Source organism: Panthera leo, chromosome C2 (assembly GCF_018350215.1).
Source record: "Panthera leo isolate Ple1 chromosome C2, P.leo_Ple1_pat1.1, whole genome shotgun sequence".
NCBI lineage: Eukaryota > Metazoa > Chordata > Mammalia > Carnivora > Felidae > Panthera > Panthera leo.
Genome location: NC_056687.1, coordinates 111,204,651 through 111,231,401, shown reverse-complemented (window position 1 = coordinate 111,231,401; position 26,751 = coordinate 111,204,651). Strand labels below are relative to the sequence as shown.

The following is a 26,751-nucleotide window of genomic DNA, read 5'->3' as shown; positions in this document are numbered from 1 at the left end:
TCTGGCTTCTCCATAAATGTCCGTCCTTCTTGTTTTGTACATAAACTGTTGGCTGTTTTTTAAAAGCCTAAGTAAAGATGTAGAACACTTGAGAAGCTTCTGAAACACTCTTGGACTATTAGTTTTCTATCTTATAAGGCTTCTGGGAATAACTCTTTGTTCCTTCACTGCCCTGTACTTGTGGGTATTTCATCACAGAACAGTGGTCAAATGTATGGGCTTTGGTGAAGGATAGCTTAGTTTAAATCACAGTTTCTACTGTGTGACTATGGATGAGTTACTTAACCTTTCTGCCTTTGTTTCACCATTTGAAAAATAGGTACACAATTGTCTATCACAGAAAAATGTTAAGAATTGAAGTTCAAGATAATTCTTTTCAGGTATGTATGCATAGTACTGACTATATAAGAAATAGATATTATTGCTATTATGTTATTATATGGCTATGTACTTTGCAATTCCAACTACATTGTAAATCCCCTGAAGTCAGGTATTTGCACTAATCAAATACAACATAAATTTATACCAAATGTTTGAGGCAAGCCACTTAAAGGTATGAAAAGAATATGCTCCATATATTTAAGGCATTCATAATTGGTGGTAAAGAATCAATAAATATTAACATGTTCTTGGGTTTTAGAGGCATTATTTTCCTTCATTAAATCAAGTTTCATGCGTTAACATATAATTTGAATACATATAAATTATTCCTACTAGTTCTGAATTAAAATATAACAAATATAAACATGTAGTTAGATATGCTGAATGCAAATGCAGTATTGACAACATTTACATTTTGTATGTAATTTTTAAAAAGTCTGTGGTACACTTAGGACAACTCTCCTCCAAAATCCTAGTCCAGTATTTAATGGTATTTGGACTAACTGTACATTTCAAAACACATTATGAGCTTAACGCATTTGACACAGACTTTAAGTGAGGTTACATACTGCTTATGTTGAAATTAAAAATGCAAAGGAGTTCGGATCTATTGAGTACCAATGGAATTCTTAATGGTTTTTCTTTGCTTCTCTCTTAATAGAATATCATCCCAGTTAATGCCATCCTAATCAAACTAAGAAGAAAATGTTTGATGTTAAGCCTCAGAATTATAGAATCGTATAATTTGGAGACAGGAGTAAAAAACTAAAAGACAAATTGACCCCCCTGATTTTATAGATGAGAAAACTGAGGCCTGAAACATTCCTTTCAATTAAGACTGTTTTCAAAACAACATTCATGCCCCTCGAGTTATTTACTCTAGTTTTATCATTTATTTTCATGCTGTTCAACTCAAAAGACCTGATGGTCCTTTGGAGGAACACATACTCAGAAAGGCCCCTCTGAGTCTTGGGGGGGGGGGGGGGGAGGGAGCGAATTTCCCTTTGTGGTATCAGAGCCAGGGGCTAGTGGTTTTCCTTTGGGTATTTTTTAAGACAACACTATCATGTAACATCTGGGACCAGAAAGAGATCTTTATGGTATATATTTTATAGATCTTTTCTTCTTAGATTTTCTTTTTCCTCTAATTAGTAAATGGCTAAGAAGTGCTAGATTCCTGTGTGAGTCCCTTTAAACATATGCTTGAAACATTAGTAATTCATTTTCCAGTTACACTTAAATACAATTTGGAAGTGCGCTGTTTAAAACTTTGATACACTCAAGCCATGAAAACGAGTTTTTCAAGAGGTGTGATACTTAAGGAAGTCCCAACCTACATTGCCAAGGTATTTACAAGGGCTCATTGTGACTAATCACTTTAACCTAAAGGAATAGGATTGGTCATAAAACCCCCAAATCATACCTTAATTACTTGGGAGTTGTAATGGACCTTTACCTCTATCTCTATAAAGCTGTACTTAACATATTTATTTCTAAAATAATAAAGCACTGCCTCTGATCTTTAAAAGTACTGGACGGAGAGAGGATTTGGGGAGCTGGTGTTGCCCGTCGGTGGTAGGAATCAAGGTAATAGTGCGAAACAATATGAAATACTGATACTCTGCTTATAAGGCCCTTTTAGAAATTAAGTTACCAATAACCTCAGTTGATTCCAACTGGGTTAATTTAAAAATATTGAAATAGACGCTAAGAAGCAGACTAGAAGGACAGAAAGACTCTCCCTGCCCCCCTCCCAACCCTCCCTCCTTCTAAAGCTCTCACTCTCTCCGAGTAGCAGGTTCCAGCAAGTGCCTGGAATCTAGTCTCTTTGAGGAGAGGAGCACTACCACAGCAGGGCGTTCCCAGCTGCTAGGAACCTGCAGACACCTGGCGTGGTTCTTCGGGGCTCTAGAGACTTCTGTCTTGGGCTGTACGCAAAGGCTGCGAGCAGTCAGAAGGGTTTCCTGTGTGTCAGCAACTTCACTTTGCCGGATAGCTGGCGGAAGAGCGAGGGAGCACTCCCGGGCCAATCGCTCCCCAGCAGCCAGTCGGACCGTGCGCCCCCTCGCCGCCTCTGGTAGCTGCCGAGGGGGAGAGGCTGAGCGCGGTCGCTCGGTCACGGTGAAGATCTCCACAGAAGCCTCTTCTGACTCCAGGCGGACGCCCGGGAAAGCGCTGGCTAACCACGGGTCTGGCTCCGCCAGGCACGCCCCTAGCCTCCCGGGAGCGGTCTCACCCGGGTGCCCAAACTCCGCCCACCCTCGCAGGGAGCCCGCCTGCCCCCTGCACTCACCCGAGCGGGGCCTTGAGGAGGGGCCGCGAGCTGCACGGAGACTGAACACAACACAGAAGCGCACGGGTGTGCGGTGACGCGCGCGCTCCGATGGCCCCCAGAGGCTGAGCGCTGGGGGCCGTGCAGGAAACGGCGCGGGGCCCTGAAATGAGCTGCTTGATCGCAAGGTAGGGAGAAAAGAAGATGCCCAACCCAACTTGATCTTTGGGGACAGCAAGCTGGGGAGTGCCTTTGTCCCCTACTGAGTGCAGCACTGCGAGTTTGGCTCGACCTCGGGCACACGCGCTCTGAGCTCTCCGGTGCGGACTCGCGGCCCCTCGGGAAAGCTCAGTCGGAAAGTTGTCGGTGCCCCGTGCGCCCTATTGCATAACCTCAGCACGGTGGCCAGGCGGGGAAGTTGGTGGCCCGGCTGCCAGCCCAGCTTGGTCTCGGCGGCAGGGTGGATTTCATGGCCCGCAGGGCCGGAGCCGGCGTGGGCGAGCCCGCGTGTGCCCCCTCCGGTGGGGATCCCGCGCACCCGCTGCCTTCAGCTCACGCGCTGTTCCGATGCTCGGTGCGCCCTTGGCCGCTGCCGCCCTCTCACCGCTGCTTGCCCCTAGGAGCCGCCGCGTGAGTCTGGGAAGAGAGAATGACCGAGGGGCCGTGGCCGGCTGTCCCCAACGGGACGGACGCTACCTTCCTGGCTGGCCCGGGCTGGCCCTGGGGGAACAGCACGGCAGCCTCCACGGCTGCGGTGGCGGCAGCCTCTTTCGCCTGTTCCCTGACCAAGACGGGCTTCCAGTTCTACTACCTGCCGGCTGTCTACATCTTGGTGTTCATAATCGGCTTCCTGGGCAACAGCGTGGCCATCTGGATGTTCGTCTTCCACATGAAGCCGTGGAGCGGCATCTCCGTGTACATGTTCAACTTGGCCCTGGCCGACTTCTTGTACGTTCTGACGCTGCCCGCGCTCATCTTCTACTACTTCAACAAGACAGACTGGATCTTTGGGGACGCAATGTGTAAGCTGCAGAGGTTCATCTTCCATGTGAACCTCTACGGCAGCATCTTGTTCCTAACCTGCATCAGTGCGCACCGGTACAGCGGCGTGGTGTACCCCCTCAAGTCTCTGGGCAGGCTCAAGAAGAAGAACGCGGTCTACATCAGCGTGCTGGTGTGGCTCATCGTGGTGGTGGGGATCTCGCCCATCCTCTTCTACTCGGGTACCCAGGTCCGGAAAAACAAAACCATCACCTGCTACGACACCACCTCAGACGAGTACCTGCGAAGTTATTTTATCTACAGCATGTGCACGACCGTGGCCATGTTCTGTGTCCCCTTGGTGCTAATTCTGGGCTGTTACGGATTGATTGTGAGAGCTCTGATCTACAACGACCTGGACAACTCGCCGCTGAGGAGGAAATCCATTTACTTGGTGATTATTGTACTGACTGTTTTCGCTGTCTCTTACATCCCTTTCCATGTGATGAAAACAATGAATTTGCGGGCCCGGCTGGATTTTCAGACACCAGAAATGTGTGCTTTCAATGACAGGGTTTATGCCACTTACCAGGTGACACGAGGTCTAGCAAGTCTCAACAGTTGTGTGGACCCCATTCTCTATTTCTTGGCAGGAGATACTTTCAGAAGGAGACTGTCCCGGGCCACCAGGAAGGCTTCCAGAAGAAGTGAGGCCAACTTGCAATCCAAGAGTGAAGACATGACCCTCAATATTTTATCTGAGTTCAAACAGAATGGAGATACAAGCTTGTGAAGATACAAGAATCACCGAAAACCCACTTTTGTAACATGGTAGGATGCTTAATACAGCCAAATGCTTTCTTCCCCTTTAAGTGTCTAGTAAGTTGAGAGAAAAATCAGTCCAAGAGACTAGGAAGTTAAAAAACCAAGAAAAACAAGAGAAACACCCACCCCCACACTTAGCATGTTGGGGGTTCACTTTCAAGGCCTCCGTTTCTAACTAAAAGTATGTAAAATAAAATTATACTATCCTAGTTAAACATTTACTTTCTCATCTGCCCTTAGAATTTACAAGCTGTTCTGCTTAAATGCACTGAGTACTAGCCGTATTTTGATATTAATAATTTCTCTAAGAGAACTGATCACTTGAAACTGAGTTGTCAGTGATCCATGGTGGGAACAAGCTGAAACTCAACATTCTCAAAGTTAACACAGTAGAGCAAAAATGAATTGAGTTTAGCATTGAATATCAGATGAAGAGATCTCAGCTGGGTGTCCCTTTGGTCCTCTAAACATAGGTGGTGGCTGGCTGGGTTTCTTTGGAGAATTGAATAGCAAAGTCACTTCTTTTAAAAACCTAAAAAGTGATTATTTCCCATTTACTTGTAGAAAACTGCTCACTGTTAGGTGTTAAATGTTTGGTGTTAGAAGCCTGCATAAATTACCTTACAGGTAAATTGCTTTGGGAACAATCAAAGTTCATGTACGTTCCGTGCAAACACTGACCTCTTAGACTTCCTGTGATAAAGAACATTTATTTGTACCACTGTTGTGCAATGCCTTAGGAGTTTGGGTTCCAGTACAAATGCTCACTCATAGCTGTAAAAACAATGTAAAAAAATCACAGATAAATTACAGACCAAGGTTGAGGAATGTTGAACAAGACGATGATGATATTATCAGTGGGAGATGGTTGACAGTTATTCACAATGCAAGGTTGTAAACATAGTCTCAAATGAGGGAGTGAGGAAAAGACAACTTTTTTTTCTTTTTTTTAGAGGAGACTATTTTAAAATAAGGACGTTAAGTGGTGTAAAGCTCTTTTTTTGCCTCTTAAAAATAATGGGAAAATGTGATTTGCAAAAAAAGGCAGTAGACTTTGTACAATTTATGTTGATAGAATGAAAAGCTGTAATTATTTAATGGATCTTACATCCTCATATTTAAAGGGAAAAAAACTGCAACTATAGGGGAAAGGGAAAAATACAGATAATTCTATCTATGGGCTACCTAAGGTACCATACCACTGAAAAGTTCTGAAAACTACACATCAGGCTAATAGTTTAAGAGAAGATTACTGGTCGTTTATTTTATTTCCTCTGCCAGGCACAAATGAAAGCTTCAGTAATTTTAATAAGTTTTCAATGAATATTGAATTTAAATGAATAGTGAATATTGCATTTCTAGCCACTGAATCAGGTCAAATTTTGTATGATGGAGAATAGTTAAGGTGAGGGAACACAATTTCTAACTCGTAACAAATCTAGCATCAACAGAAGTTCTGTCAAAATTAGCCTCAATGAAATCCAATCTGATAGCTTGCAACTGTTGGTGAAATAACTTGTTTGAAAGCATTTGGTAAGTAAAGCAATTTGGAGGCTGTCTTCAGGCAAGAAGCTGTGAGATGTAGGGACGGGACAATGGGGGCTTGATTTCAGTTGTTGTAGTGCCCGAGTGGCCTGTGCATTTGTGAGACATTCAGAGACTTGCTTCAGTTTATCCAGTCTCGGGCCACTAACATCAATGAAGAAAAGCAGTGTTAAGCCTTACTAAAAAGTGCTTTTTTTTTTTCTTAATATATGTTTAGGTTAATGCACAGAATTACAAAAGCCGTATCAAAAAGAAACCAGGTAGATGTCCTACCTCCACTGCCCCAATTTTGAGGAAGGAAGTTAGTCAAGGTTCTCTTGGTTAGGATTCTCCAAAGCATTCACTAAAAGAAAAGGTATAAAATAGATCATTATTGTATTATCCCTGCTAAGCATCATGATCAGTGCCACAAGATTAATATCACTACACTGACCAAGATGGAAATTTCAAACCCCTTATCAGTCTTGAACTCACAAGCTAAAGGTATGCATTTGTATAGTATTTCCTCACCATTCACTTTAGTTTTCTTTCTTTCAGGTCTTGGGATGCCAGCATGGTTGAATACATGTTCCACACATTGTTTCAGCTCCCAGAGAGGAGTGTGGATCCAGTGAGGTGGCCAGTGCCTGGAAAAGCCCTTTTACTTCTTGGCATGTTTTTTCTAGTGTTTCTTCTTCATACATCACACAGTGGACAATGATAACTTGTGAATACATGCCAAATAGTAACAAGAACGATCTTGCCCAACCCCTTCTAGGCCCAAAGAGGTCTCTGGGAAGAATCTGTCCTAATGGTAAAAACATACAGAGGGTCAAGACTATTGGCTAGAGATCTGATAACGTGATGAGGTAAGCAGGTATTTTAATGGTAAAGGCAGAAATCTATTGGCGTTTGGATGAAAGCACTGCCAAAATTATCAAACTAAATTTCACACTACAGAACTATTTTAATGCCAAGTTGAAGGTAGTTTATGGCTTACCAGTTGGCATCTTTGACTCTTTAAACATCACCGTACACTTGGATTAAAATGATAAAAAGACAGACCAAGAAGAGATACAGCAAAGGGTAGGTTTCAGAATTAAAAACATGACCTCACCACTCAGCCAACTGTGGAACTCTTGACCCATTCAATACCATTCTCCATGGATTAAAAAAGTTGGATGATATCCATCTGTTGGAACCTCAGGGGATGTGGTAAAGCCTGAAAACTACAGCCAGCCAGAGGTGCATGAAATCTGCTACTGTATTTTCCAGGACCCTTTGATTCCAGTCCTTGGCTAAAAATTCTCACAAAGTTCACCAATCATGATGTGGACCTATGACCCATAAGTTTTCTCAATCGACTCCAAACAGTACAGTAAACTGCCTTTGGATACAAGAGATGTCCGTGCTCAGAGCAGCTGGAATTGGACTAGTGAAAATAAAGATATGTAAGTAGTTAGGAATCTACTAAAGCTTTAACTTAGCTGGGCACAGTGTAACTAACATAGTATTTATGGATGGAGCTCACAGTCCTTCAGTTGTACAGATTGAAAAACTTTTTTGCAAGATCAAATATGCTGATGTAAGATTATATTTATTATGATGTATAATAGGTCACACTCGTGTATTTTACATTATGTGTTGCATAGATAAAATGAATTACTGTATAGTATGCTTTTCAAAATATCAGTATCTTGAAATGTTCAAGTCTTAAGATTTTGATCTAAAATATGAATGTTTTATGATCAAAGTGGTTAATTTTCTCTAGAAATGCTTTTGCATGTTTACCTTTTTATCTAGGGTTCTATATATACACATAATTGGGTGTCAAACTCTCATAAGCTCAATAGCAAATACAAAATATCTTTGCCAGACTAAGACTTACTGTCTATATTTTATATGACATAGTCAAGTTTCTATTGTCTTTAAAGAACATTTAGAATTGTGCCCCCAAATATGGTTGAAGCTTCCATTTCTAATGCAAAACCTTGTGCTAAATTCAAAGTAGATCTTACATTTTAGAAGTCTGGAGGAATGGGCATTACAGATCTATCAGAATTTAAGGAAAACCTAGGGAAATCGGGAGAGAAAAAGGCAGCTGGTGCAATCAGTTACTGTCCTCAGTTCTGCTTACATTTTTGTGTTGTAATCGTGTACTCTTAATTACTTTGAGATGGAGTTTCTAAGTAACACACTACCACCAAGTTCAAGACTGCTATTTAATGTTTTAGGTGTTCAGTTGGTAACTTGAATTTCAAGTTTTATAGTGATAACTGTGTATGATTTGGCTGCTGAATTGTTACAATTTTTTATGTTGTACATTGTATCATACACATCATTACAAATTAATATGAAGGGGAATATATGTTACATATCAAAATTTGTGACTTTGAATTCTAGTATGTTTTTGTGTTTTTGCAAAAATGTTTATTTTTATATTATCTGTGATTTTAACATAGTTGGACTAGATTTCTTTGTGATTAATAGTTTCATTGAATGAGCAGTATGGAAACAGTGTTACTTGACATTTTGAGCCTTCTCAGGTTTATCTAAATCAATGGTAGCTTAACAAATTCCAGACTAACTGTATGTAATTGTGTTTTTAATAAAAGGAATGTATATTTCCTATAATTTTGCATGCATGAGTGTACAATATTGTGTTTGTATATGTGTTCTAAGGCATGCAGTAACTTTGTATCTGCTATTTATAATAGGAAAGCTTTGATATGATCACCATCAACAGAATTGAACCTACTATAGACAATTAAAACTGAAAGTCTCAATAAAACTATGAAATGTGATTGGATGGCTTTCATGTTATTATTATAGTGTTAAAACTCCTAAGTTTCACCAAACTTTGACATACACTATGCTGACTGACACAGTATGTATTTCTTAAGCTGTGGCCTAGGGAAATGTTAAAGAATTCTGGTATAGGCTAATTTATAAGATTATTTATGTTGAGGAAAAATATAGAATCAATACCTATCTTCATACTAGTTTTAAATGTTAGCTATAATCTTTTCTCCTTTAATTTTTAATCCATGGAAGTGATAATACTAATAATTCTTTGTGGTTTCTGCTTATCCATTAGCCTATATTGCCTGCATCTTTCAATTTTATTAAAATGTATGTCGAGTCTTGTATAGTGATGAAGTGTAGAGTGGAAGGGAAGTATGCTTAAACCGTTACCTTTTTTTTTCCTTGGCAGAGAAGGTAAGTGCACAATGGTCCTGTGTTGAGTTTTCTGGTCGTCTGCTAAGACAGGTGCCCCGTCACAGAATCCTGTGGGTAGTAAAGTGTAAATTACTTGCAGCTTTAAGGTACAGTTTTAACTCCTTAATTAGCTATACTAGAATCTTCCCTTACTAAAATCAGCTAGGTAGAGTTTTGTGGGTATGTATGTTTATTTAGTGCATACACAGAAATAATACAGAAAGTCATATTTTTCTGATTTAAGAATTTACCACGAAGCTGTGAGAATGTTTTGATTTTCAAAGTCACGTTGGGATTAGAGTCAGACAGAGAACCTTCATTCCCTGTAAGTAAATACTCCTGCTTTTATTTATTTATTTATTTTAAGTTTATTTATTTTTGAGATAGAGAGAGACAGAGCATGAACGGGGGAGGGGCAGAGAGAGAGGGAGACACAGAATCGGAAGCAGGCTCCAGGCTCTGAGCCATCAGCCCAGAGCCCGACGCGGGGCTCAAACTCACGGACCGCAAGATCGTGACCTGAGCCGAAGTCGAACGCTTAACCGACTGAGCCACCCAGGCGCCCCAATACTCCTGCTTTTAAATTCTTTTATTTTAATAAGCCAGAAGTTTATGCTCTTTTCAGAATGCTGAGAATTTTGCCCCCAGATATGGTCAGAGTTCCCAGTTCCAAATGTAAAAAAAAATTCAAAGTAGATCTGTTATGGTTTAGAAGTCTGATGGGATGAGGCATGAAAGATACAACAGATGTCACTACACATCCATACTGATGTTACTCCCATGCTTACTTGCTTTAACCCTATAAGGTTATGCTGCTTTGGGGTGGACCCTGGGGACTGACATCTTCAACTAGCATAGTTGCTGGGACAGATCCGTGGATGCAGTCAGGCCCTGGGGCTGAGCAGCTGACAGTATTGCAGCCCCTTAAAAATAGACCTGGATAAAGGCGTAGGACCACAGGAGGCATGTGGGGCCAGTCAGTACTGCACACAGAGGAAACATGCACTGCTTTTCCGGATTACCTGATGAGGAAAAATCACCAGTATCAAGGTGGGAAATCCTCAATCCACTGAAACAGAGGCCGTGGAGATGATCTGATTTAATCCTATCACCTTGGTTTGATGGTGAGAGTACAGGTTTCCATTCAAAAGTGGAGCAACAAGGAACTCAGGATTCTCACTCCTGCTTGCACATTCCTTCCACATTGCAGGACTCTTCAAACTATAGATTTTGACCCGTTAGTGGGTGATGATGAGCTCTCTTTAACAAAACAAAACAGGCCAGACTCCATTACTCACTAAGGCTTTGTGATTTTCATTTCAGAAACACATGCTATATTGATACAAGTAACATGTTATTTGTATGTACTTGTGTCTTGGGTCACAGTGGGCATTTGATTTCTTAGAGGTCATTTGATTTCTCTGAGGACCTAGTCAAAAAACATAAACTACACTACTCAGTATAGGTATGGGGTTACAAGAATAGGGTATGAGAGTTTTTTTTTTTTTTTTTTCAAAATGACTTTTAAATAAAGAGGGACTTGGTTGTTAATTTTGTTTTATGTGTCCTCTTTTTACAATACTTCTTAAGATCACATTTGCAACTCCCAAAGAGACAGCATTCAGCTTACATTTTACATCTAAGCTTACATCAGCAAGGAGAGCTATTTGTAGCATAGATACTATAATTGAAACAGATGTATGTAAACTTTGAAGCTTAGCTCTTCATACCAGTCTCATTGGTATGAAAAGTTAACAGTAAAGCAGTAAATGTCCACTATGTTCAAGAGTAGCAGCTTTGCACTCAAAATGTCTTAGGTTTGAACCAAATTCTACCACTTACTACTTGTGTACCTTGGACAGTTGCTTACCTCTTCTGGCTTTGTGTTCAATTATAAATTGGGCATAAAATGGCAGCTCAAAGATGTTGGGAGAATTACATGAAATAAAAAAATGCAAGGCACTTCACAATATACCCTCAGTAAATGTCAGGTATATCATTCTTGAGGCTGCTAAGGACTTTGCCACCCCATATGCTGTTTTGTTGCCGTTGTTTGTTTCTATTACTATTTTTATTTCTGTTATGTTCTTTCATGCCGTGGAGACTTTGTGGGTCTCCTAGAATTTCTTGTTGTGGACTTGAGTGCATATATTTCCTTTTGGACTCTCCATTGAATATCTGAGGTCAGGTAATAAGCAAGTGTTCAACTTTTTTGATGTTTTGCATTGTGATATACACTGTGTGGAACAAAGATGCAAATCAAAATGTGTGCAGCTAAAAATATATCAACAAGAAGAGTATGCTGACCTTTTTAGCTGGGCTTCACCTCTCAGATTCAGTCTATTTTCAGTTGCCACAGTCCAAAGTCTGATCTTCAGTTTTGCAGATACAGAAACTTGATCTCAACAGTTCACCTAGAGTTCACCAACTCTGGAGCACTGACTCACACCAAGAAAACTGACAAGAGAATCATCTACCAACCAGAACACCAGTTTATGAATATACCATGGTTACATCCCAGTCACAATAAGACATATGCCTGTTGTTCAATTTAATTATAGATCAAAAAGTTGCCTACAGAGCTTAAAATAAAAACACAGAGGTGATATTCTTGAATGGCATTTTCAGTGAGACAGATAATCTGAAAGAATTGCCTATCCCTGAAGACACTGGTTATAATAATCAGTATCCATCCTGTATATGAAAAAATTCTGCCTCGCTGAAATAGCTTAGCATGTAGATTTCACATTTGCTTATTTTCTTTTAAAATCAGTCACCATCATTATTACTACTTTCCTTGCAAAATTAGTTTAGTAATATCTCCCTGTTGTGGTGTGGTGGTATTTAAGCCTGCAGTGCTTGCTAAGTTGGAGATATTTAAAAGATATGCAGTCAGAAACATACACTATGTCATTACAAATGCCATTCCGAAGTTCAGGACAAAGTTGTAGCAAAAGATAGAGGTTTGGAAATTGTCCATTCACAAATGATAACTACGGGGAGGGGGTAAACCATAGGCCTACTGACATTGGGATGACAGAGGAGAATACTGAACGGAAAGAACTGGAATCCTAGAAGATTCACAACAGCCTCCTGAGGAAATCGGTCTCAGAAGAGAGTTTCAGTGAGGAGGTAAGTCTGTGTCACTTGTTACAGAGAGGACTATCAAGAGTCTGTTAGAGTCATAAAAATAGTAATTATTTCTGATCACTAAAGTGTTTTGGTGAAGAGATTGAGGAAAACAAATTAGTACTTTGAGGAGAAAACAGAGACAGAAAAAGCTATAAAGAGACATTGCTTGATAATGCCAAAGGGAAAATGTCCATGGGGGAAATTGAAGTAGATGGATGACATCAAAAGGACAAAGGGGAGGAGCACCTGGGTGGCTTAGTCAGTTAAGCATCTGACTGTTGGTTTTGGCTCAGGTCATGATCTCATGGTTGTGAGTTTGAGCCCAGGATCGGGCTCTGCATTGACAGAGTAGAACCTACTTGGGATTCTCTCTCTCCCTCTTTCTCTGCCCCTCCCCAGCTTGTGCCCTCTCTCTCAGTAAATAAAACTTAAAAAAAAAAAAAGAAAAAGACAAAGGGGAAGGCGTAGTCTAGGGAAGGAGTGGATGTGGGTACTGAAGTTGAACACTATCATAGTAGAGGACAGAAGTTAACTGTGAGGCTAGGGCATTGGCTGGGTCACTAGGTGATAGGAATATTATAGGGCAAAAAGATTACAGGGTCAGATATGAAGGTTGGTAGATGGCAGCAATGAGTAAGAGGGCAAGTAGCGGGAGCTAGAATACCTATCCCTTCTCTAGTATGTAAAGGTAGCAAGATAAAAGTGGCCTCTATGGGGAAAATGAGTAAGGGAGATATTTTACTGAGGAGTTGTTAGCAGCTTTTAGGAAGAGATGCCTGTGAGTATAGAACCTTCCTTTAGAAGGAATTGTGTCTCTAGAACACAGTCCCAAAAAAGGGAAGAGATATATATGGTCAATAAAGAGTAGAAATGGGAGGAGAGGGGAGTGAACTGGAGGAGAGTAGTTTTGTGACAAGGAAACTTGTACCAAAGGGGTCATATTAGACCATGAGGACAAAAAAGGAAGGTTATGGAAAGACCTAATATTCCATTAGGGTGTAAATAACCAATAGTCCATTAGCAACTTTGGCAATAAGCTTCCCCATAGTCAAGACAGATTGTTCTCAAATTGATGGAATTGGGGAAAAGGGAATGGATTAGCCTTAGGCATTGAGAGCTGTGCAGTGTTTTAAAACATGACTGCAAATTCATTGCCGTTTCTCTAACAACTGTGATGTAGGGTCCCTCTCCTTGGTTCTGAGAGGGTTTGTGGTTATTTTGACCAATAGAATATGACTTCTAAGCCTGAGTCATAGAAAGCTACATAGCTTCTGCCTTGTTCGGAACATTCTCTCTTGCAGCTCAGAATTACTATGTAAGAAGCTAACTACCTTGTGGCCACAGGGTGCTGAAAAGAGAGGTGTAGGGGTATAGGTGAGGGGTGTGGGGAGACAGAGCATTCACAAGCCAAAGAGCCTCTAGCCATTCAAATCCTACCAGCCCACATACCAAACAAGTACATGAAGAAGACTTTGATCCAAATACCCTGCCATTCTGGTCACTCCTAGCTGCTTGAGTCTTCTCAGCTGAGGCCTCAGACATCATAGGACAAAGACAAGGCACCTTGTCTGAGACTTGTGTGAAAAACCTATAAGGAAAATAAAACCATGGTTATTTATGTCTTCTGGGATAGTTTGTTACACAGCAATAGACATGGCCTAAGACAGACTATAATGCCAATGTTGTGTCATTTCCCACAGTCAGTGTTTTTGTTTATCCTCAGGTAGGTGTGGCCAGGATAGGGATGGGGCTGATTTAGGAATATATGGTGTATTCCCAAGCAGGAATGACATTCAATTAACGCACGGGAACAGACTAATGGATGTTTGGTGAGATGTCCATTCAGATTGGTTAAAGTTTGTGCCTAATCATGAGAAAATATTTTTACTATATCCCTTGCCTCCAAAACAGTGACATGAATATAGAAGGTACTTAGATTGGCACAAAAATGTCTGTGAACAGAGAACAGTGAAGAGGTAAGTTTTATCAATCTGTGAGTGTAAAAGGATTTCACAGAGAAGAGAATTTTGGCTGAACTAGAACGGACTGAGAAAATATATTCATGAAGGCATATGTTACACAGTTGGGTTTAAAGGCAGGATGGAATTTAATATTCAGGAGGAAGAAGGGAAGGTATCAGCCTCGTTTTTGTTTTATCTGGAGGTTGGGGTATGAAGAAAACAATGAGCAAAGGCAATGGGTTGCAAAGAGGGTGGCCTTAGGTAGAAGAAAGAGAGAAAATAGACTCACTATGGGCTCAGAGGGTGAAACAAGTTAAGGTTAACTAGGCAAAATAACACCGCAGAGTGAAAGAACAAGCAAAGAGGTTTGAATTTACTGTATTAGGCAATAGAAATCCATGCAAAGTTTTAAATTCGGGTAATGACCTTGCAGAGAATCTGGCAAGGGAGGCAGCAACCTCCTAAGACACTGTTGCTCCCAGGAGGACATTCAAAGACCGGTGGTGGTGGCAGTGGAAGGAGACAGAAGCGTGAAATACTTTGTAGGAAGAAATAACAGCTGTGGTGTGTGAGTGCAATGGAGAAAAGGAAAAGCCAATGATGACCGAGGTTCCATCTGGAGAATCAGGAATAATGGTGTTATTTCTGATGGAAATGGAGTGTTGGAAAGGAAAGCAGAGGTGTACAAAATGTGAATATAGTGTGTAAACCTTGAGGTCTCCTCTGCAAGAAGCATTCCACTTATTTTTCTATGCTTCACCTTAATGTTTTGAGCCTCTCTTGGATAATCTGGCATAGTTTTAATTTCACATTGTTCAGTTCTCCTGCCCTTTTTCTTGAACTTGTGACTTACATCCATAAAGGCATCGAATTGTTGAAAGGAGGGCATCTGGTACACACTGTCATCTCTTAACATTGCAACTCATGAGGTGACCTATGTATGTGCAGTATTCTGTTTAGTCACCCTTGTTGCTATTCACAAAGCCCTTCGTTTCTGGTTCTGTGAGCAGGTATCACGCTCTTCTTGGGATAACAGTGTCTTACCGTTGGGATCTGGGAAGGCATGGAGTATCCCATGAACCCTCCCAGTCCACTTCCGTAGATACACTACAAAGCTATTTCTGTTCAGGGGTTTTATGCCTTCAGAAAAGTGTAAAAGGAAAATCTTGAAACATTAAAAAAGTACCAAGGACACGGTAAGCAAAATTATGGGTAAAGAGAATAGATTTTTCTTCTTTTCAATTTTCTAAATAAACTTTGGGGCTTAAAGCAAAAAATAGTGTTTGATTTGGTTCTAAATGTATGTAGACAAAATATTTAAGATGATTACTTTTTAAATGGGGGAAGGTAACAAGAAATAAAGAGAGGTAAGGCTCCTATACTTACTTGAACTGGGAAAATGACAGCAGTAAAGGGGGAAAGTTATCTTAATATAATAGCTACAATTACAACTTAAAGTAGTAATACAAAACAACACATTCAAAAATAATGTCAATGAAACAAAATGGAGTTCTAAAAATATTCAAGTAACCCACAGAAAGGAAAAAAGAAAACAGAGAAATGAAAACCACAACAAAACAAAAGACAAAAAAATACGATAGAATTCAATCCTAACCTATCAATAATAACATAAAATGTAAATGTGTCTACTAAATACACAAGCAAAACACACAGATTGACAGACTGTATTAAAAAACAAAACCTAACTTTATTCTGTCTGTAAGAAACTCACTTCAAATATAAGCAGATTGAAAGTAAAAGAATAAAGACATATAAACATTAATTAAAGAAACACAGGAGTAGCCATATTAAAAGATTAGAAGAAAGAGCAAAGAAAATTGACAGCAGTGGATGTTGTAGAATGATTAAAGGGTAAACTCACCAAGGTATGCACCAAAACAACACTGCAAAATATGTGAAGCAAAAATTGATAGAACTGAAAAGAGACAAATTCAAAAATATGGTTGGAGACTTCAACATCCTTCTTCCAACAATAAAACTACACGACAGAATATCAGCAAGTACATAGAACTCAACAACATGACCAACCAATAGGTTCCAAGTGACATTTATAACAGAACACAGGCTTTTTTCAAGTGCTCACATCCTGGGTCATACAACAAACCTCAAAAAATTTGAAAGAACTGACATTATATGGAATGTGTTCTCTGACCTCAGTGGAGTCAAACTAGAAATCAGAGAAAGATAACAGGAAAATACCTAAGCACTTGGAAATGAATGACACACTTTATTTTTTTAAATTTTTTTAGTGTTTATTTTTGAGAGAAAAAGACAGAGAGAGAGAGAGAGAGGGAGGGAGAGAGGGAGGGAGGGAAGGAGGGGGAGAGAATGAGAATGAATCAGAGGGCAAACTGGCAAGGAGCAAAGAGAGACAGAGACACAGAATCCGGAGCAGGCTCCAGGCTTTCAGCTGTCAGCACAGAGCTGGACACGGGGCTTGAACTCACAGAACACAAGATCATGACCTGAGCCAAAGTCAGACACTTAGTTGACTGAGCCACCCAGGTGCTCCACTGACACACTTTTGAATAATTTATAATCCGTGCATCAGAGAGGAAGTCTCAAGGGAAATTAAAAAAAAAATAGATTGAAGTGAATTACAATAAAAATGTGACCTATCAAAATTTGTGGAATACAACTAAAAAGCATCTATTAAAAAATTACAGAGGCACCTGGGTGGCTCAGTCAGTTAAGTGTCCAACTTTTGATTTCAGCTCAGGTCACGATCTCACAGCTCCTGAGTTCGAGGCCAGCATCGGGCTCCGTGCTAACAGCTTGGAGCCTGCTTGGGATTCTCTCTCCCCTTCTCTCTGCCCTTCCCCCAACCTATCTCTCAAAATAAATAAACTTTTAAAAAATAAATAAAAGGCAAGCTTGCCTTAAGAAAAATTTACAGCTAACATTCTATTTAATGGTGAAAGACTGAATGTTTTCTCCCCTAAGACGGGGAACAAGGCAAACTTAGTGCTAAAGCAGTGCTGAGGGGGGAATTTATGACATTAAATTCTTAGCTAGAAAATGGTAAAATCCTTAAATTAATAATCAGAGCTTCCATCTCAAGAATCTAGAAGATCCGAAAAGAATAAAAAACAAGAAAACCCAAAGCATTCAGAAGGAAGGAAATAATAAAGAACAGAAATTAATGAGATATTAAAACACACAATCACTAGAAAAATATCAATGAAACGAGACAGGTATTTGAAAAGATCAATGTAAATGATAAATCTCTAGTAAAACTGACCAAAAAATACCCATTATCAATATAATGAATGAAATTAGTTATGGCTGAAATTGTTGCAGCTATTAAACAAGTAATATGAGAACTACCAGAAACAACTTGACACACTAAAATTTGGTATCTTTGATAAAACTCATCCCAAAATACAAAGTTATCACACTCACCCAATATGAAATGAATCATTTAAATAGCCCTGTAACAATTAATGAAAGTGAAATTGTAACTTAAACAGCCCCCCAAAAGAAATCTCTAGGACTGGTAGTTTTCACTGGAGAATTCAACCAAATATTCAAAGAAAAATTCATATGTATTCTGCAAAATTTCTTCCAGAAAACAGAAGAAGAAATATTTACCTGTTTATTATATGAAACTAGTGTTACCAATGATACCAAAACCAGACAGTACAAAAATAAAACCAAAAAACAAAAAAAATATAGAAGAGTACCCCTTATATATATAGTCACAACCATCCTTAACAAAATAGTAGCAAATAGAATACAAGAATAAAAAGAATTATAAAAATATTTTAAAAATATAAAAATTATCATGACCAAGTGTGACCTGGGATGCAAATCTGATATTTATTAAAAAAAATTTTTAACATTTATTTATTTTTGAGAGAGAGGGAGAGACAGAGTGTGAACGTAGGAGGGGCAGAGAGAAAGGGATACACAGAATCCGAAGCAGGCTCCAGGCTCTGAGCTGTCAGCACAGAGCCCGATGCAGGGCTCGAACTCACAAACTGTGAGACATGACCTGAGCTGAAGTCAGACACTTAACCAACTGAGCCACCCAGTCACCCCACAAATCTGATATTTAAAATGTCATCTATGTCATCATGATACTAACAGACTGAAGAAAAATCACATGATCACATCACCGTTAAGGAAAAAGTATTTGACAAAATACAATATGTATTACTGATAGGAATTCTCAGAGAAATCGGAACAGAAGGGAATTTACTCAACTTGATAAAGAGCATCTGTTAACACCACCACCAACAACTGCAGCTAACATTAGCAAATGGAGATGGAACGAAACAATGGTAACATGAGGGCTTTTGTGGTGATGGAAATGTTATATATCTTGACCGTGTAATGTCAGTATCCTGGTTGGACTATCCTACTACAGTTTTTCAAGATGTTCCCATTAGGAGAAATGGGTAGAAGGTACTTGGGATTTCTTTGTATTATTTCTTAGCAACTGCATGTGAATCTATATCTCAAAATAAAAAAGTTAAATTAAAAAAGAGAGAGGGGGGCTGGGTGGCTCACTCGGTTAAGTGTCCAATTCTTGGTTTCAGCTCAGATCATGATTTCATGGTTCCTGAGTTTGAGCCCCATGTTGGGCTCTGCACTGACAGCATGGAGCCTGCTTGGGATTCTGTCATCTCTCCTCTGCTTGCTCTGTTTCTATCTCAAAACAAATAAGAAAATTTTAAAGAGAGAGAGAGAGAGAGACTGAAGGAGACTAGGCATACCTAGAAATATGTATCCGTCAACAGATGGATGACAGAACAAATTGTGGTAGATCCTTACCATGGAATGCTACTTAGCAACAAAAAGGAACAGTTTACTAATACATACACCACAGATAAATCTCAAAACTGCTACACTGAAAAAAAGAAGCTCTAAGAGTACATTCTAGGTTATGTATATAAAATTCTGGAATAGGCGTAACTAACCCAGGGTGACAGAGAACAGAGAAGTAATTGTCCAGGGCCAGAACAGTGTAGGGATGAGGAATTGACTACAAAGCTGCACAAGGGGATTCTCGGGGGATGCGTTTGATTGTTTCAGTGTGTGTTGCGGTATCAACATTTCAGTACTCAAGCTCTATACTTAAAAGGAGTACATTTTATCGTATGCATATAATTACTCAATCAAGTTCTATTTAAATAAAGAGAGAGAATATATAAAATTGAGATATTAGAGTTGATACTCAATTTTTGTTTTTAAATTGGAAGCTGTAGCAAAAGACAAATACTCTCAGGAATGTCTTTTACACACCGTGGCAAGATTCAGAGTAAGAGTTTTTAACAGAGACTCTCAAGGCTAGGTAGATTTGGAAGTGATGATAAGGTCGTGAGAAAGAGAAGGAGTGAGTCCCCAGGAGAAGATGGAAGGCAAGATCTTGGCAAATACACAGATTTCAATGGCTGGTCTTCTAATAGCTTGGCACTGTTAACCTCAGAGTGGAGTGTACACTGAGAAGCCAGGGGTTAAAACAGTCACCTATGGGTGAGGGAGGTGTGGAGAGGGCAAGGAAAGCAGAAGGCCCAGTGAGATTGACGTTTGCAAATGCATGTAAATTATCCATGGGCTGGCTAGGTTTTAACTCGTGGTACCTGTGGAGACAGACAGCCAGGGTGGGACTAGAATGGCAAAGTCAAGCTTGCAACCAGAGCCATATATCAAGAGGAAGCCAGAGAGAGAGAGCTTGCCAGCAGTGTGCTAAAACTAAGGCTAAAATGAAGACATCATGCTAGATTAAAAACTGGCTCATGAGACACAAAGTGACTAGATCAAGAGAGAGTTAGGGGAGGTCAGGAAGAGGAGGGAGTTGTAACAAAATCCATCCTGCCATATCCTGTCACAAAGCTCAGTGGTGACACTTGTGCGGAAATGGAAGCTTGTTCCTTATCAGGGTCTGGCATCAACTTCTCCCTAGTTTGCCAGTAAGCTTTGCATCAAGCAGATAGTCTGTCCACTTTACTAGGTTGACTTGTGAACCCATACCTGTCAGTTCATCACTGGGTCTCCATATCCTGGAATGTCATTTCAAGACAGGGCTCATCAAATGCCTGAAAGATGCAAAGAAAGGCTAGACTTTGCATGCCCTTCTCTTTCCCAACTTTCCCTAATTTCCCTTGGCCAAGCTGAGAAGAATAGGAGTGATTTACCATGTAGAAGCTCAGATATAGAGGAATCTAGTTGCCAGATGGGCCGTGCAAGATGGAAATTCATCTTCTGAATGAGGTGAAGATGAGGAAAATCACACCATAAGGTCAAGGCTGTGATATGAATGCTTAAGTCAGGGGACAATATTTTACATGTTTAAGAGTGAGACTCAATTGGATTCAAATTCTAGTAAAGACAATTATTAAACATGAGAAATTGGGCAAGATACTTCATGTTTCTGAGCCTCGGTTTTCTCATCCAAAAAATAGGGTTGGTAATACCAATCTCAATGTATTACTGCAGGGCATAAATGAGGTCATTTGTGTAAAACTCTTTGTACAATTGCCTGGCACTTAGTGGTCAATGAATGGAGAATGCTGCAGTGTGGGGCTGGGAACCTGGGAAGGGAGTTGGGCAGAGGCTGTCTGAGGAGGTTAACAGAATCAGCTGCAAGGGGAGGGAAACCTGAGAGGCTTGGTGTCCAACCAAAAGGACTCAGCTGAGGAGGCCAGGACAGACTACCCAGGGAAACGAAGGGAAGGAGGAAATAGAATGTCTAAGAAACCCAGAAGGAAGTACTGATCAGCAGGAGCAAATGAGGAAAAAGAATGAGCATGGAGGGAGACAAGAGCGGTAGGCTTAGCAATAAGGAGATGATTAGAGTGGAGGGGAAGGCAGCCAGAGGGCAGAGGGTCAAGAAGGAAATAGAAAGGAACAGTGTGTTCTCAGGAACAAATCAAGAGAACCAGTTGCTGTGAAAGATCAAGTAGCAAAATGTAGTGATTCTGAAGTGTAATGTTGTTGAGTGTGTTTCTTTGTTTATATTGTTGTTGTTCAAGTCTCAACTCTGAAAGAACAAGCAGACCCTGGTTGCCAGGATGTATTACTCCTGCTGCTTCCAAATCCAATTCTGGCAAGCGCAGTCATTCCCCATGGTATTCCTGTTAGCATTCATACAGTACTCATTAGGACTTGAAATCTTTTCAGCCTTGTCAAATTCCATTATATGGCACAACAAATCTTAACTTGTGGATTCTAGTGTTTCTTTTCATATCAATTCAGTTTTAAAATCAACTGCCGAGACAAAGAAAAACAAATACCAAATGACTTCACTTATATGTGAGATCTAAAAAACAAAACAAATGAACACACAAGACAGAAACAGACTCAAACACAGAGAACAAACTGGTGGTTGCAGAGGGGAGGAAGGCAGGCAAAATAGGTGAAAGGGATTGAAGGTAAAATTTTCACTTAGAAAATGAGTCATGGAAATGTAAAGTACAGCACAGGAAATACAGTCAGTAATATTTGAATATCTATGGTGACAGATGGTAACTAGACTTATCCTGCAATCATTGCATAATGTATATAAATGTTGGATAATTTCATTGTATACCTCCAACTAATATTGTGTGTCAACTATACTTCAATAAAAAGTGAAACAAAATAAAGTATACCACAATTTAAAAGCCCCCCCAAAATAAAACCAACTGCCAAAAGTAATAATCTTTTGGTGCTCTTATACTGAAGTTTTTCTTCATAATAAGAAAATTATCACCTAACTAGATGTTTAGCAATTAAAGAAGTAAACCCTTCTTGTACATTAAAAAAAAAAAAAATGAAATGACAATACCGGGTTTTTCAATTCATTTGCATGTAAATTTATAAATTATTTCAACTAGTCCATTGTTTTCTATATAGTTACTTCACATCAAAAACATCCAAGCATTTCTTTTGATCTACCTGCCTACAAAGCAATAAATATTTAATACTGTATCTAGAATATCTATATATATATCTAGAACAAATATCTAGACCTCCAAAATTGCTTTTATACAAACAATTATTTGGGGTAAAAGTGGAGTTGATCATAATTATATGCAAGCAATTATTCTATGAAACAGCCAATTACACCACTTGAGCAATGTGAATTTCCCACAATGCATTTAGCTCCATATTGCTACAACTATGTCTTCCAATATTACTTACAATTTAATCTGCTTTGTCATGAGAAATACTCTCAATTAATTATGCTTTCAACTTTTTTTTTCTTAAAAGATTCTTAAAATACTACATTACCACCCAATAGCAGCTGACTATTCAGTACAAAATATAATATGAAACTAAAACAAGCTCATAGTTTACAAATCTATAGCAAATAAGAAAAGCTTACATTATATTTTAGTTTTGTTGGCAAATTGTACTTGATGCCATTTAGAAAAATCTATAAAATTCTCTGAACATTAACGTATCTCAGGGATCTCTTTGACCTTTTGGGGAAACATTTTTTTTAAATTAATAATTATACTTGAACCTATTTGCCTAAGGTCTGTACATTTTTAACAATGATATCTGTAATTTCCCCTCATTTTTCAGCATTACTCTTCCTTGAAAAATGTTGCAAAAAGATGAGGAAATTAAACTATAAAGAAAATTATTTACACACTTGAAACTAATATATGTCAACTATACTGCAGTTGAACATGTTTTTTTTTTAATTTTTTTTAAAGATTCATATATGTATTTGAGTGCATGCTAATTGAGGCATGAGGAAATCACAACTTGAGTGGGCACCATTATGAATGGCCAGAAAGATATTTAGGAGGCATGATCAACAGGATTCATTGAATGTGGAGGAATGGGGAAGAGGGAACAGTCTAGATCTCACATAACGTCCAAATTTCTAGCCTGAGGGATGGATGGGGTGAATGGAGGAGCCATGCCAGTTCTGGGAAGAGGGATGGGGGAAATCCTCTTTTGATTAATTGGGTCTCAAAATAGAATTCTAATACATAAAATTTTGTGTTTTCCAGCCCACTTATTTTCTTTTATTTAAAAGTATTTTGTTGGAGTGCCTGGGTGGCTCAGTTGGTTGAATGTCTGACTTCAGCTCAGTTCATGATTTCATGGTTCATGGGTTCAGGCCCCACATCGGACTCTGTGCTGACAGCTCTGAGCCTGGAGCCTACTTTGGATTCTGTGTCCCTCTCTCTCTGCCCCTCCCTGGCTTGCATTCTGTCTTTCTCTCTCTAAAATAAACATTTAAAAATTTTTGAAAAAAAAAGTATTTTGTTATAAATAGGGCAAGATTTAAATATTCTGAAGAAATACTGGTTAGAGGGCAATTGAAATGGTCATAGGATTGCTAAATATATTGCTAGAGTCATCTGGTTCAGAATCGGGCCAAGTATCCAATTTTATCAAGCAAAGAAATCATCCTTTATGCATTCAACAGATAGATTTGTGAGTGCCTCCACCATATCAGGCACCATTATAAGAGTTGGGACATAACAGGGACGAAACAGACGCAATCCCCACTCTCATTGTATTTATAAATGACTATAAAAATACACATGACGAGTAAAAGACAATGAAGATAAATTCATCTCAGCTCATTACAAGTGCTATGAAGAAAACAAAACATGGTAAGAAATATAGTAAGAAGAGAGTGACTAGAGTAGCGAAGAAGAATAAGACATGATGCCTCTGAAGGGTTGGCATTTGACCTGAGCCTTGCATGATGAGAAGCCAGCTGTGAAGAAATAGGGAAAGACCTTTCAGACAATGGACTTCAGACTTCCTAGGTAGGGGGCAGCAATCTGGTTGGAAGGACTTTGAGGGGACTTTTTTGGAAGTGATATTTGCATAGAAAACACGCTCTATTTGCCTACAGTGCATATTAATTTGAGAAGGAAGGAGCTGATATTAAAAAAAAAAAAAAAACCACACAGGTGACTGACTGTACCCTCTTTATACCCATCAAACTACACTTTGCACTACCAGCAGTGCAAGCAGAGAGAATAGCACAAATCAAGGCACAAAGGCAGAAACTAGTTTGGCTCTCCCAGGGACTGTAACATGTGAAGAAACAGGGATGGGTAATGAGAGAACGTGCTCAGGAAGAAGGGGAAGGAGGGCATATCACACCTGGGCCTGGTAGACAACAGAAAGGATGAGAAGGTCTAAGCAGGGATGTGATGGGGGTGTGTTTCTGCTTTATATATTAAATCCTCAACTCGTCATCTGGTACAATTACTATTAGTAGTAGTCACTGATAGAAAAAAATTCATTTAGAAAGAAAGAAAAGCAATAGTTTTGTTTTTATACTTTCAGTCCTTTTATGTAAAATACTCATTGTCTCAGAATGGTCTCAAAATGGCATTTGCTGATGCTGAATGATGTACTTTGACTCATGTCCTGGAGAGATATTCTGTTGGTCATCTATGTAATAATAATACTGTTTAAATGTGTTGAACTTTTTTTTTTAAGATTTGTTGAACTCCTGATTAAAGATAACTGGTATAGTTAAGGCCGAGTTGGAAAAACAGTTGGAAAACAAACTATATGATGGGTGAAGCTGTGTATTTTCCTGAAGACATTGGTAATTCTCTTCCATGAATAGTATCAAATATCTGATGATATTAAGGCATTTTCTTTGGGGCAAGGTAGGAATATTATATTTTAAAATTGTTTCTTGACTTTTTTACAAATATGAGGAAATCTCTCATCTGCCCTATCAATTTCTGATCCTATGTACAAATAGGGATGAACTGCCTAGGAATGTCATGACGATTTTCTAAGATAAAATTGGAAAAATATCCAATATAAAAATATTTTTAAGTTTCATAATCTGTAACAAGTGACAACATGATCATTAAATGCAAGAGCTTTTTTTTTCTTTCATTCTTTCTTGAAAAATCCAAGCCCAGGGACTTTTAAGGGTGGAAAATGTTTTAAAAGTGTGGTTAATACTGAGTACTTAAGTTAACTGAGTGATTAGACCACTGATTAATTAATTCATTCTATAATTACATACCTACTGCTATTTTGGATGATATCAAAGAAAAAAGAACAGTTATTAAATGTATCATCTATATAATCAAATTATTTACAGCCTAGTTGATGAAGCAAAGCAGAAACATAAAATGTTTACAAGCAGGAGGACTGATATGAGGCAGAAGAGATATCACAAGGCAGTACAGATTTGGAATGCCAGATAGCACTACAGATCATTCAGGGTGGTGGGAGCCTTAGAAAGCAGAGTTCCCTTGTTTGGACTCCCTCCTGTCTGGACATTTTCTCAAAGTGCACAGACAGATTTCTTCAACAGTATATAGCCCACTGAGGTCAAATAAGGGTTAAAGTTTACATTTGAACAGCAGAAAATATACAGGTCTTAAGCTGGTTAGTTACACCATGACCGTTCTATAACCTTAAAAGGCAATGTTTTTACACACTAATCAAAAAAGATCTTTCATTTTTTCCATACTCTATTATTTTCCTTAGTGAACAGACACTTTAAATTGCATACTGTAAAGCTTCTGAAAGAAGCCTTTCAGAAATCCATCATAGTCTTCTCTCCTTCGGATGACTAGATCCTCCCTCAATGTTCTTTCCTGCCGACTCAGAAGGCACCCATAGACAAGCACTAAGAAGATTTATTTAGAAGAAATTTCAAAGCAATTTCTGACCAATAAGCTCCAATAGAGGTATGAATTGTCTAAATTGATGTTTTTTTTAAATATGAAATTGAGAAAATATAATAGTGATGTGTTGTAAGTTGCAGAATTTTAATTTTTTTTAAATGTTTATTTTTGAGAGAAAGAGACAGAGCATGAGCCACGGAGGTGCAGAGAGAGAGGGAGGAAGACACAGACTTCAAATCAGGCTGCAGGCTCTGAGCTGTCAACACAGAGCCCAACGTGGGGCTCGAACTCACCAATGTGAGATCATGACCTGAACCGAAGTTGGACACTCAACTGACTGAGCCTCCCAGGCACCCTTAAGTTGCAGAATTTTAAAGCTACACACTTTATTGTAAAATTGTAATTTTAGCTCTTTTTTCTCCGCCTCCTCTCCCACAAAAACTTAGTCCTAAAGCTAGGTAGAGAAGAGCAAGGTAGGCATCTGTGCCAGTGGCCCAGATCAAGATACCAGAGCCCAGCAGGCTGAGAGGGCATTTGGTCTGTAGGAAGTTGGCTTGGAGTGAGGTGTAAAACCTAAGGAGGATGAGGAGGGTGTACATAGGAGTGTCCCCACATGGCCCTATCAGGATCAATATAGAGATCTGAATAAATAATGGTAGGGACCAACTACAACCCATTGAATAATGTAGGAAACTGTAGTCCATCAGGTAGAAATAACTGAACACATTTAAAGTTTGGTGAGAAATGGGTTAGTGACTGAGTTTCAAAGTACCAGCTTACGAAACACTTACCAATTGCTACAAGGAGAATGAACTTTATCTGGAGAAGTTTTGCAGACTCCATCTTAATATGGGCATCAAAGTGAGCTTCT

At 39.2% G+C, this 26,751-nt stretch overlaps 1 protein-coding gene and 1 long non-coding RNA gene across 2 annotated transcripts; one reads left to right on the top strand and one right to left on the bottom strand.

The window, feature by feature from the left end:
* The first annotated feature begins 3,069 nt into the window (after positions 1 to 3,069).
* On the top strand, positions 3,070 to 6,626 carry P2RY1 (purinergic receptor P2Y1). The gene is made up of 2 exons (XM_042903072.1): positions 3,070 to 4,465; positions 6,542 to 6,626. The coding sequence occupies exon 1, from the start codon at positions 3,303 to 3,305 to the stop codon at positions 4,425 to 4,427; it is 1,125 nt and encodes a 374-aa protein (XP_042759006.1). The 5' UTR covers positions 3,070 to 3,302; the 3' UTR covers positions 4,428 to 4,465; positions 6,542 to 6,626.
* Positions 4,312 to 26,751, bottom strand: LOC122198452. The gene is made up of 9 exons (XR_006192989.1): positions 26,672 to 26,751; positions 13,784 to 13,922; positions 11,510 to 11,659; positions 10,225 to 10,462; positions 9,179 to 9,271; positions 6,515 to 6,791; positions 6,278 to 6,347; positions 5,141 to 5,233; positions 4,312 to 4,392 (listed from the first exon to the last, which is right to left on the bottom strand). It is a non-coding gene; the product is annotated as an uncharacterized LOC122198452 (long non-coding RNA).

Bases quoted from the DNA above. Each gene is read 5' to 3' on its own strand.
- P2RY1 (XM_042903072.1), top strand. From the start codon at position 3,303: ATGACCGAGGGGCCGTGGCCGGCTGTCCCCAACGGGACGGACGCTACC.